The sequence below is a fragment of the Danio aesculapii genome, chromosome 17, assembly GCF_903798145.1.
Source record: "Danio aesculapii chromosome 17, fDanAes4.1, whole genome shotgun sequence".
NCBI lineage: Eukaryota > Metazoa > Chordata > Actinopteri > Cypriniformes > Danionidae > Danio > Danio aesculapii.
The window spans coordinates 49972106-49984634 of NC_079451.1; the positions used below are offsets into that span (position 1 = coordinate 49972106).

Sequence of the window (12529 nt, forward strand, 5' to 3'; positions counted from 1 at the left end):
ATGAATAAATACTAACATTAACTAATGGATCATTAAAACATATGCTGAATAAGTTGACGGTTCATACCTCTGTGGCGACCCCTGATTAATAAAGGGACTAAGCTGAAAAGAAAATGAATGAATGAATGAATAAATACTAACATTAGCTAATGGATCATTAAAACATATGCTGGATAAGTTGACGGTTCATACCGCTGTGGCGACCCCTGATTAATAAAGGGACTAAGCCGAAAAGAAAATGAATGAATGAATGAATAAATACTACCATTAACTAATGGATCATTAAAACATATGCTGGATAAGTTGACAGTTCATACCTCTGTGGCAACCCCTGATTAATAAAGGGACTAAGCTGAAAAGAAAATGAATGAATGAATGAATAAATACTAACATTAGCTAATGGATCATTAAAACATATGCTGGATAAGTTGACGGTTCATACCGCTGTGGCGACCCCTGATTAATAAAGGGACTAAGCCGAAAAGAAAATGAATGAATGAATGAATAAATACTACCATTAACTAATGGATCATTAAAACATAAGCTGGATAAGTTGGTGGTTCATACCGCTGTGGCGACCCCTGATTAATAAAGGGACTAAGCCGAAAAGAAAATGAATGAATGAATGAATGAATAAATACTAACATTAACTAATGGATCATTACAACATATTCTGGATAAGCTGGCGGTTCATACCTCTGTGGCGACCCCTGATTAATAAAGGGACTAAGCCGAAAAGAAAATGAATGAATGAATAAATACTAACATTAACTAATGGATCATTAAAACATATGCTGGATAAGTTGGCGGTTCATACCTCTGTGGCGACACCTGATTAATAAAGGGACTAAGCTGAAAAGAAAATGAATGAATGAATGAATGAATGAATACTAACATTAACTAATGGATCATTAAAACATATGCTGGATAAGTTGACGGTTCATACCTCTGTGGCGACCCCTGATTAATAAAGCGACTAAGCCGAAAAGAAAATGAATGAATGAATGAATGAATAAATACTAACATTAACTAATGGATCATTAAAACATATGCTGAATAAGTTGACGGTTCATACCTCTGTGGCGACCCCTGATTAATAAAGGGACTAAGCTGAAAAGAAAATGAATGAATGAATGAATGAATAAATACTAACATTAACTAATGGATCATTAAAACAAGGTGGATAAGTTGACAGTTCATACCTCTGTGGCGACCCCTGATTAATAAAGGGACTAAGCTGAAAAGAAAATGAATGAATGAATGAATAAATACTAACATTAGCTAATGGATCATTAAAACATATGCTGGATAAGTTGACGGTTCATACCGCTGTGGCAACCCCTGATTAATAAAGGGACTAAGCTGAAAAGAAAATGAATGAATGAATAAATACTAACATTAACTAATGGACCTTTATTTTAAAATATTTCCCAATGTTCTTGTCTTTTTTGTGCTAAATTTGATTGAATTATTGATTATTACTAATATTATTATATTTACATCTGTTTAAAAAACGAAAGACAAAAGCAATGCATATGATTTATTACTTCGCATATGTAAATGTGAATGTTGTCGACATCTGCTGTCAGGATCTCCACCACCGAGCACCAGCACCTCCATCATCCTCATCCTCCTCCCCACCCTCAACCTCTCCCTGCGGAAACGGCAAAACCCAGCTCTAAACATTTACAATTTGGATGTGCAAAATCCTCGCCAAAGGACCAAATCTGATCAGCGTAAAAAGACACAATCGCGCTTTAATGGCGTCAGAAAGGCGTCTCAGTGTCGCGCGCATGAGGTATGGCGGCTAATCAGACGCTCTGCAAACCGGATTTTCAATGCATGCGTTCAGAGCGGTTCTAATATGATCATTTACGTAACGCATATCTAAACAAAACTGCTCATCTTTGTTACTAGTATTTCGAATATGCATATGCATGCCTAATCAAAACGCAGGTGTTTCTGCAAACGGGATTAAGCGATGAATTTCAATTTCAAAATGCATGTGTTCAATGCTATTCTAACATCACCATTTACGCATATCTAAACAAAACTGCCCATCTTTGTTACTAACCTTTCGAATATGCATGCGCGTGCACGAATTGCCTAATCAAATCAGTTTTTTTTTTTCAGCAAACAGGATTACGCGATGAAATTCAATTTCAAAATGCATGAGGGAAGAGACAGAGAGACTGGTCAGAATTAGTGGGATCGCTGTGTGTTTGCAACTGCTGGATGCTGGAGTGTGTGGGGAGAGATTGAGGTGTCCACACCCCGTCATTGTTCCAGCATGTCCCCTCCAGCATCCGCTGCGACAGCCAGTGAGAGCAGCACCACCACTGCGCTAGAAGAAGACACGGATGGAGCCCGAGAGGAGGTATTTGGTTATTACTGACGCTCTTTTCATCACCATGGGGGGATATTAAAGCTAAAATTTTGCTTTGTAAGCATGAGCGTGCATGTGCATATCATGTGCGTGTCACGGACGCGCGCGCGGGTGTGTGTGTAAACATCACCGCAGTGAGTGAGAATGCATGTGCAGGCGGACAATATGAACAGTCATTATTATTATTATTATTAAGCGTAAAAATTTAAGAATGCATGACATTGCTTTAGAAATGACACTCTCAGAAAAAAAGGTACACTGTAAAAAATAAATGCTAATTAACAGTTTCCGTATTTTGCGTTTTCGGTTTATTTACGGTTGTGTTGCATTATATAGGAGCTTGATCTTCTCTCTGTCGACTCTCTGTCTAAAGTAAACTTTTATTGACATTTTAGTAGTTTAAAATAATATAATGTGTCAGAAATAAGCCTGAAAAATAACAGAAAATGTACTAAACATTAGAATAAAAACAACATTGTATTTGTACTATTGTTTATTACAATGTTTTTGTAATATAAAACACCAACACAGACATTTCATCACTTTAAACTATTACAAATGTAAAAAAACTCACTTTTTTCCAACTTTTCAAGGTTAAAAGTTATTGGAAGTAAGATCAAGATCCCATAATGCAATTCAAAAGCAGAAATAGACAGGGAAAAATAAAAACATGAACGAGAAAATATGGAAAACTGCTAATTTATTTATTTATTTATTTTTTTAAACATTTTTTTTAATTGTAGAAAAAACATTTGAAATTTAGCATGAAAATACACTTTTTTACATTTGTGTCAAATCTTTCAGCCAGTGATCAATCGATGGACTTTCTATGTTCTTCCAATAGAGTGCTATCAAACGCCTTGCAATAACAACACACATATCAATCGTTTTAGCTTTATAACCTGGTAATGACAAACTTGCTGGGAATAAACCCAACGCACATATTTCAGGTGTAACTGGAGTTGGTTTTAAAATAATTGAGGAGATTAATGTTACTACGTTTTGCCAGAAAATCTTAATCACCTCACATTCCCAGATACAATGAAAGAATGTTCCTTTATGTTTTTGGCATTTGAAACGTATATCTGGCATGTTTGGGTTAATTTTGTTTAGTTTTTCAGGTGTGATATAGGTGCGCATTGCCCAGTTATATTGGATCATTTTAAATCTAGTATTAATTGACAAGTTCTGGGCTTTAACACATATTTGGCTCCATTCTAAATCTGTCAGGTCATATTGTAAATCTGTACACCAAGAATCTTTCTTAGATTCTGACGTTTCTTTAGAGCCATTGACTAATTTGCTATAAAACAAGGAAATATAATTTGTGATAGGATTCTGATAAAACATAATTTTTTCTAATTCAGTTTGTGGAGGTCTAGCTAGTGAGTAGTTTTGCTTGACATTAATATAGCTGCGAATTTGTAAGTATTTAAAAAAATGTGTCATTGGGATTCCAAATTTTTCATTAAGGTCTTTAAAGGACATCAGTGTGTCGCCTTCAAATAAGTCCCCAATCTTTGTGATACCTTTTAATGCCCACTGTTTAAAGCCAAGATCATTTTTCGCTGGTTTAAAATCTTTGTTTCCCCAGATAGGGGAAAATAAGAAAGATTTGGGACTTTTCCTAGTAAACACTGAGCATCATTGTATACCATTAAGGTGTTTTTAACAAATGGATTTTTAGTGGTCTTTTTTAAATTCTTATATAAATCGGAGTACAAATACATTTCCATATCCATCCCTTTTGCTATCGTTGATTCTATTTGTACCCAAGATAGTTGCTGAGGTAAAAACCAATAGGTGGCATAAAACTGCTAATTTCTGGATATTTTTACACTTCACTCGGGCTGCACTATATTGGAAGAATCTGATATTGCGATATTTTATTTTTCTGCGATAAATATGCGACATGAATATGCTTTCAGAAGATGTTATTTGCTCTATTTGACAGTTTTCTAGAGAGTCTAACAGTATTCAGGTACAGAAATTAAATAATCACAATGCAAAAAAAAATGCTTTCTTACTTTGCTTCTAGACCAAATATCTAAAATAACTCTTAGACCTAGTAAAAATATTCTCTGGTTTTTCACAGTCAGAAAAAATAAGTGAAATTTAAGTTTTTTGCTTATTTAAACAAAATTATCTGTCAGTGGGGTAAGTGAAATAATCTTGTTTTTGCTTTTAAAAGTAGACATTTGGACTCGAAACAAGACAAGTAAGAAATGTTTTTGCATAAATCATATTAATTTCATATAAAAACAGTGATTAAATACAATTCTGTAGCTCCTGGTCAACTATAATTCAGACTGGACACTGCATATCTTTGCGATGTGACTATTGTGGATGTGCACATTGCAATATCGATGCTGAAACGATCGATTCTGTCACAGTGGCGGCACCTTTTTAAAAGGTATAATTTTGTCCACATTTGTACTCAAAGGTATGTATTAATAACCAAAAAGTACAAAAGTGTACCCTAAAAGTACAAAATTGTACCTTTAAGATAAAAATATGCACCTGGAAGGTCTAAAATTGTATATTTTGAAAAGGTACTGCCTCTGTGACAGGTTCACAAACTCAATATTGATTGATCACATATACTGTCTTATACTTTACTGTACTTAAACACCACAAACTGAACTACACTGTTCCTATTTACTATGACCTTTTATGTGAAGCTGCTTTGACACAATCTACATTGTATAAGCGCTATACAAATAAAGGTGAGTTGAATTGAATTGAATTGAACTGTCGATAGTGATGAACCTATATATTGTTACAAGGCCATTACAAGGCACTCAAAAATATCTTTGCTGCTTGATCGAACTCATTTCAAGAGTTCACACTTAGATATTGCTTGATAATAATAGCAGGTTTGGCATACTGTCCCGGGAGAGAACCCACCTGGTCAATGAGCATGTAAGGGGGTACGGGAATAGGTAGTTCTCGGGAGCTCCCCCTGGTAAAAAAGGAAAAGGGGGAGATGGGGTGGATGGGGGGATTCGTAAAAAAAAATGAATATGTGGGAGTAATGTTAGTCGGGCTATTTATAGTGAATTTGGAATGATGCGATTGGCTTACTAATGATTACAGATACGAGACCAGCTGTGATCAATCATATCACGTGCTCCTCTTGAAATTAGTTTGTGAAACTTAACTTAAATGAGTTGAAATAACACAATTCTTGTGTTGTTGTTTTTTTTTGAGGGGATGGTGGTTGGCAGTTGACAACTTAATTATTTTATGTTCAGTCCACTTAAATTTCTTAAAACAATTAAGTTAACTTTGATTTGATTGAGTTAATTTGATTTATGTTGGGACAACCTGAAGGAATTGTGTGAAACCCAGCATTAAGTTAAAATGTATAATAATAATAATGTATTCAAGCATCAGCCGAGCCATCTATAACAAGAAGTATATTAGTCAGCCACTAATAGTTATAAGAAATCTGCTTTTCTTGGTACAATTATGATGTGACACGCACAAATATTAACAAGCATGCATTTGTGTATATTAACATCTTACTTTGAAGGGTTAGTTCACCCAAAAATAAAAATGTACTAATCTTCCACTCGTTTCAAACCTGTTTGAGTTTCAAAAGAAGATATTTTGAAGTTAAAAAAAACTTGTAACCATTGACTTCCATAGTATTTGTTTAAAAGTCACACAATCAATGGTCAATGGTTACCATTTTTCAACATTTTAATTTTGTGTTGGACAGAAAAAAAAAGAAACTCATCAATATTTTGTTATGACTTTAGGGCAAGCAAATCGTAAGTAAATATTAATTTTGGGGTGAACAAACACTTAAAAACCCCAACAGCATGCATGAATCATTGCAACATTTCTATTTTAATTATATTCTGATGTTCTGTTTAACCCACTGGCAGGTCATTTAGCCTGTTTTAAGGAAAAACTCACATAATTTTGGGATATTACTTCTACAATATTTATTGTTTGTCTAGAACAGTGGTTCACAAATTGGGGGTTAGGGGTTGTGGGAGGGGTGGGTCACTTGGTGATTTCCAAACATTTATTAAAGTATAATAATTAACATATTTCATCCATAACCTACAGAAGATAAAAATAGTATTTAATAGTTCCATTAAAAAACATGTAAATAAAAAGCCATCAGCCTTTCGATTTTTTGTGTGACCCCTGGGGAGATTACATTATATTAAAGACATAGCAATAACGTCAGATGCAGAGGACTGATTTTATGGCACCATATTAAAATTACCGGCCATGACTGAACATGGAGGATGGTCTCCGAGGGGAGATCTCCAAAACTATACCAAGATTAGACTTGGGCCTATTAGTCTATGTGCACCATTGTGTGCAAGGTTTGTATATTTAAAACCAACTAAGACAGGCTCGTAGCCAGGGGGAGGAAGAGGTTCGGGTGGTTTGAAAGACCTACCCTCCCACTGACAAAGGTACAGAATTTGCCATTGGTCCAGAATTTTTGCCACTATTTTCTCACTTGACCCATTTTGACTGCTATGTCATCATAAATTGTGGAAATAACCCATAGAAGGTTTTAAGTTAGTTAGTTAGTTAGTTAGTTAGTTAGTTAGTTAGTTAGTTAATTTATATAACACATTTTTTACAACACAACGTTGCCCAAAGTGCTGAACACAATCAATACTAATTAAAATAAAACATACATCACACACATAACAATTAAAACATAAGGCAAACCCCTCAACATTAAAAAAGTAAACACACAATATGACATAAGCAAAGTCAACTTTCACTATTGACCTACTGAAAACAAACAAAAAAAGCATTTTACAAGTAGCCTAACTTTTGCTCTAAATCTTGGACCTCATTCTTGAGAGAGAAAAAAAAAAAAATCGACCAATAAAAATGTCCAAAGCACCAAAAGCGGCCCATATTAAAGATAAGTTTAATACTAATTAGACTGTGTATAGAAATCCAAAATCAAACAAAAAGTTCTTAGGGGTAGCTTAAATAATGTGTCGGTGCTCTTTGGGTGAGGGATTCATCAGAGTAACAGCAAAATCAGTCCAAAGCACTCAAAAAATTTGGAAAAAATATTAAAAAGCCTTTATTAATATGGCTATTCCTTAAAACTGCGGCTACATCAGGTTACCCTGATGAAGGCAAGTGTTATTGAAACGTGTAGGCGCAGGTTTAAGAAATAGCCATGTCAATAAAGGCTTTTTAACATTTTTTACACATTTTTTGAGTGCCTTGGACTAGGGGTGGGCGGTACACCGGTGTCATAGTCATCACTGGTATGACATTGCGCCACGACATGGATTTTCTAATACCGTCAATACCGTAATAAATCAATTATGCGCCTTGAACGGCTGCATTTACATCAATAATAGCTAATTCTAAATAATAAGGCATTCAATTTTCTTCAAACGTTCAGTTGTGGTCTGAATACCTGTCCTTATACTACAGGGCTCGAAATTGCAACCATTTTGGTCGCATGAGCGCCCGAAATTTAATCTATGCGCCCTCATAATATATTTGGGAGCATTTGTGTGTCTGAATATAATGGTTGTAGTGCAATCTGATTTGATTTTCTCTAAAAACTTGCTGAATCGCTCTACCCTGCTGCTGTGTTGGTTCATATTAGCTGTCAGTCACTCAACGCTTCCCGCTGTCAGATAACAGGGAGCTTTTGTTACTGCAGGAAATGCAAACGGCTGAAGAGTGAAAAGTGCACAGGTTTGCAAACCTCACCTAAAGTTATAATAATAATAATGGCGCAGATGACAGCGATCATGACATGAGGTAAATGTTGATCCGCCAGCTGAGATCAATCGAGTGTTTTCGGAGAAGGTGCCCGAATCTCGATGCGTTGCATTCACCGCGTGTTCAGCGCAAATGTCCGCTAAATATAAAATTTAACACTGTACACATCATCGCCAAAGAAACTCACCTTTACTTAGTTTACACTGAAACTACGGCTCATAACAAAGAGCGGAATTGCGCTGGTGGTCATCGCAGGAATCCTGCTCTGTCTGCTTATAAATTGGTGCGGCTGACTCGCCTGCTTTAATCCACCAACACAGAGAAATGAAGATCAGCTCATAACGAGACTGAGCATTTACAATGACCCAAACCGAAACTTTTAAAAAGTGAGACTTTTTTTTGTCCGTTCTTCCTTGAGATGTATATTATTTTGCTATTGAAAGTAATACCATGATATTATACCGTCAACGTTCAAAAGATGAAAAATACCGTGATATTAATTTTAGGTCATATCGCCCACCCCTACCTTGGACTGAATTTTGCAGTTTATGCTAATTGGGCTATTGTTGTTATTTTCAAGAGAGGCTAGAAAAAATCGTGAAGCTCTTTTTTTACATTTGTTTATTAAAAATCTTTAAGAAATATTTTTGGTACATCAAAAATTGAGGACACAAGCTAATCCAGCTAAAAATAGTTCTTAAAATGTCACTTATTGGAGTATTTAAACGTCATAAGACATTTTGAGAAAAAAGAACCATCCCTTTCACCAGGCTGGCTATGGGCCTGTAAGAGGATAGTGGGGGTCGTGAGTCACTGGCATTGTTATTTTGGGGGTCGTGGGCTGAAAAGTTTGGGATCCCCTGGTGTAAAAAGTGCTTCTTGATTTAAGAATTATTAGATATTAAAATAATGGACTGTTACGCCAGAGTAATTCACCACAGACTAGAAAAAAACTGGAAAACAACAATCCAAGATCCAATGAAAGAAATGTTTTGAAACACAGGGGTCACCAAACTTGTTCCTGGATGGCCGGTGTCCAGCAGATTTTGGCTCCAACCCTAATCAAACACATCTGAACAAGCTAATCAAGGTCTTCCTAGGTATACTAGAAACATCCAGGCAGGTGTGTTGAGGCAAGTTGGAGCTAAATCCTGGAGGGACACCGGCCCTCCAGGACCGAGATTGGTGACCCCTGCCTTAGGGCAAGCAAATTGTGAGTAGATATTAATTTTGTGGTGAATTATCCCTTTAAAAACACCTTAATAATTGCAACATAATAACAAAACAGCACTATTTCCTAATTTGAACTGATAATCTCTGTTGTTGTCTTTCATGATGGTCGAGCAGCAGAGGCCCGTGAAGCAGTCGCTGAGCAAGTCCATGTGCAGAGAGGTGTTCTGGAAATGCCTGCTGCTCTCCATGCTCATGTACGGCTGTATGGGAGCCATGGTGTGGTGCCACGTCACCAAAGTCACCCGCCTGACCTTCGACAGCGCCTACAAGAAGAAGTCCATGATGTACCACGACAGTCCCTGCTCAGACGGCTACATCTACATCCCCCTGGCCTTCCTCATCATGCTGTATGTGGTATATCTGGTGGAGTGCTGGCACTGCCATGCCAGAAACGAGCTTCAGTATAAAGTGCACACAGAGGGGATTTACGAAAGGAATCAGAGGATGCAACAAGCCAAGCCTTGCATCTGGTGGAAGGCCATTAGTTATCATTATGTACGTCGGACAAGGCAAGTCACGCGCTACCGCAATGGAGACGCATACACAACCACGCAAGTGTACCACGAGAGAGTGAACACGCATGTAGCTGAAGCGGAGTTTGATTACGGGCACTGTGGCGTTAAAGATGTCTCCAAGCAGCTGGTCGGTCTGGAAAAGTCAGCCATCACCAAATTAAGGTTCACCAAGTGCTTTAGCTTCGCCAATGTGGAATCCGAAAACTCCTATTTGACGCAGCGTGCACGCTTTTTCACCGACAACGAAGGACTTGATGATTACATGGAGGCACGGGAAGGGATGCACCTGAAAAATGTCGATTTCAAAGAGTACATGATTGCCTTTTCCAATCCTGACAAGCATCCTTGGTATGTGTCCAACTACGTCTTCTGGACGGCAGCATTTCTAACCTTATCCTGGCCATTACGGGTGCTCACAGAATACCGTACAGCGTACGTTCACTACCGCGTAGAGAAACTCTTCGGTGCAGACTACATTGCTGTAACGCCCTGTGATGAGAGACCGTACTGTAGACGAATCCCAAGAGTCAACACCATCGACAGCACTGAATTAGAGTGGCACATCCGATCTAACCAGCAGTTGGTGCCAAGCTACTCCGAAGCAGGACTGATGGATCTAGCGCAGCGTTCAGGAGGCGTTCGGCAAAATTGCGAACGCTGCCATCGGGCTATCAGCAGCTCTTCTGTGTTTTCCCGAAGCGCTCTCAGCATTTGCAATGGCAGTCCACGGATCCCTTTCAGCGGGAGTCGCTTTTCTTTGGGAAGACTCTATGGATCACGTCGAAGCTGCTTTTGGAGAAGTGGAAGTTTGGATGAACCTGAAAGTCCCAGCGAGAACACGAGATGTCTGTCTGGACGGATTAACGCTGATGAAGAAGACCCACCGCCCTATCAGGACGCTCTGTACTTCCCTGTGCTTATCGTCCATTGTAGCGAGAGCTGTCCCAATCACCGCTCCTTCCACAGGAACGGATCATGCGTCGAGACGTCTTTATGACCACGGAACAAATTAAATATCATCAAAGACGTGAAACATCCTCAATATTAGACGTGTCCTGAGACTCAGGAATCATTTATTGGAATATCTATTGGCCCACGTCACTGTATACTTACAACAGTAGAGATGGGATGTTTGTACCCACTTTGAGATGAACGAATCGGTTTTGAGTCATTTCAATTTGCCAAAATATTAAAATGAGTTGCTTTCCAAACACATATACAACTAGTGCAAATGTTGATCACACTACAAATGAGCTATAATGCTATAAGAAAAAAGAATCATTGATTGTTTACCTGAGATTAGCTCATAACATCTTTTATCTAAGGTCAAGTCTTCAAGTTTGAGTCATTCGTTCAAGCATAAGCATAATCGTAAGCATAACCTATTCAGACTAAGCTGTGATTGATTCGTTGAGTCATTTCGTTCAATTTGCCAAACTACTAAAATGTTACGAGTTGCTTCTCAAACACATAACTAGTGCAAACGTTGATCTACAAACGAACTATAATGCGCTAAGAAAGAGAAACGAATCATTGATTCATTACCTGAGTCTTTTGTGCATGATTAGCTCAGCTCATCTTCTCAAGTTTGAGTCGTGATTCAAGTGAGTCCCATATAAGATTGAGCAATGCTCACATTTGGGTTGGAAAGAGCCTTTAGTTCACCAATTGAGTCACTGAGTCGTTTGTTCATTATGTGACAGAAGCACAAGCATAACCTATTCAGACTAATCTGTGATTGATTCGTTGAGTCATTTTGCTCAATTTGCTAAAATACTAAAACCTTACGAGTTGCTTCCCAAACACATAACTAGTGCAAACATTGATCTACAAACAATCTATAATGTTATAAGAAAGAGAAAAGAATCATTGATTCATTACCTGAGTCTTTTGTGAAAGATTAGCTCAGCATATCTCTTATCTGAGGTCAAGTCCATAAGTTTGAGTCGTGATTCAAGTGAGTCCCATATAAGATTAAGCAATGCTCACATTTGGGTTGGAAAGAGCCTTTAGTTCACCAATTGAGTCACTGAGTCGTTTGTTCATTATGTGACAGAAGCGTAAGCATGACCTATTCAGACTAATCTGTGATTGATTCGTTGAGTCATTTTGCTCAATTTGCTAAAATACTAAAACCTTACGAGTTGCTTCCCAAACACATAACTAGTGCAAACGTTGATCTACAAATGAACTATAATGCTAAAATAAAGAGAAAAGAATCATTGATTCATTACCTGAGTCTTTTGTGAAAGATTAGCTCAGCTCATCTCTTATCTGAGGTCAAGTCCACAAGTTTGAGTCGTGATTAAAGTGAGTCCCATACAAGATTAAGCAATTCTCACATTTGAGTTGGACAGATCCATTATTTTACCATTTGAGTCACTGAGTTGTTTGTTCATTATGTGACAGAAGCGTAAGCATGACCTATTCAGACTAATCTGTGATTGATTCGTTGAGTCATTTTGTTCAATTTGCTAAAATACTAAAACCTTACGAGTTGCTTCCCAAACACATAACTAGTGCAAACATTGATCTACAAATGAACTATAATGCTTTTGTGAATGATTAGCTCAACGTCAAGTCTTCAAGTTTGATTTGTTCATTCAAGTGACTCAAGTGAATCCCATATAAGATTAAGCAATGCTCACATTTGAAGTGGAAA

The 12529-nt window shown here is 37.3% G+C and overlaps 1 protein-coding gene across 1 annotated transcript; it reads left to right on the forward strand.

The window, feature by feature from the left end:
• Positions 1–1669: 1669 nt before the first annotated feature.
• On the forward strand, positions 1670–11262 carry tmem151bb (transmembrane protein 151Bb). The gene is made up of 3 exons (XM_056476372.1): positions 1670–1798; positions 2141–2377; positions 9467–11262. Exons 2-3 carry the CDS (start codon positions 2291–2293, stop codon positions 10862–10864), a joined length of 1485 nt encoding a protein of 494 aa, XP_056332347.1. The 5' UTR covers positions 1670–1798; positions 2141–2290; the 3' UTR covers positions 10865–11262.
• Positions 11263–12529: the final 1267 nt, after the last annotated feature.

Bases quoted from the DNA above. Each gene is read 5' to 3' on its own strand.
- tmem151bb (XM_056476372.1), top strand. From the start codon at position 2,291: ATGTCCCCTCCAGCATCCGCTGCGACAGCCAGTGAGAGCAGCACCACC. The intron at 2,378-9,466 runs GTATTTGGTTAT...ATGGTCGAGCAG, and splicing joins CGGATGGAGCCCGAGAGGAG to CAGAGGCCCGTGAAGCAGTC.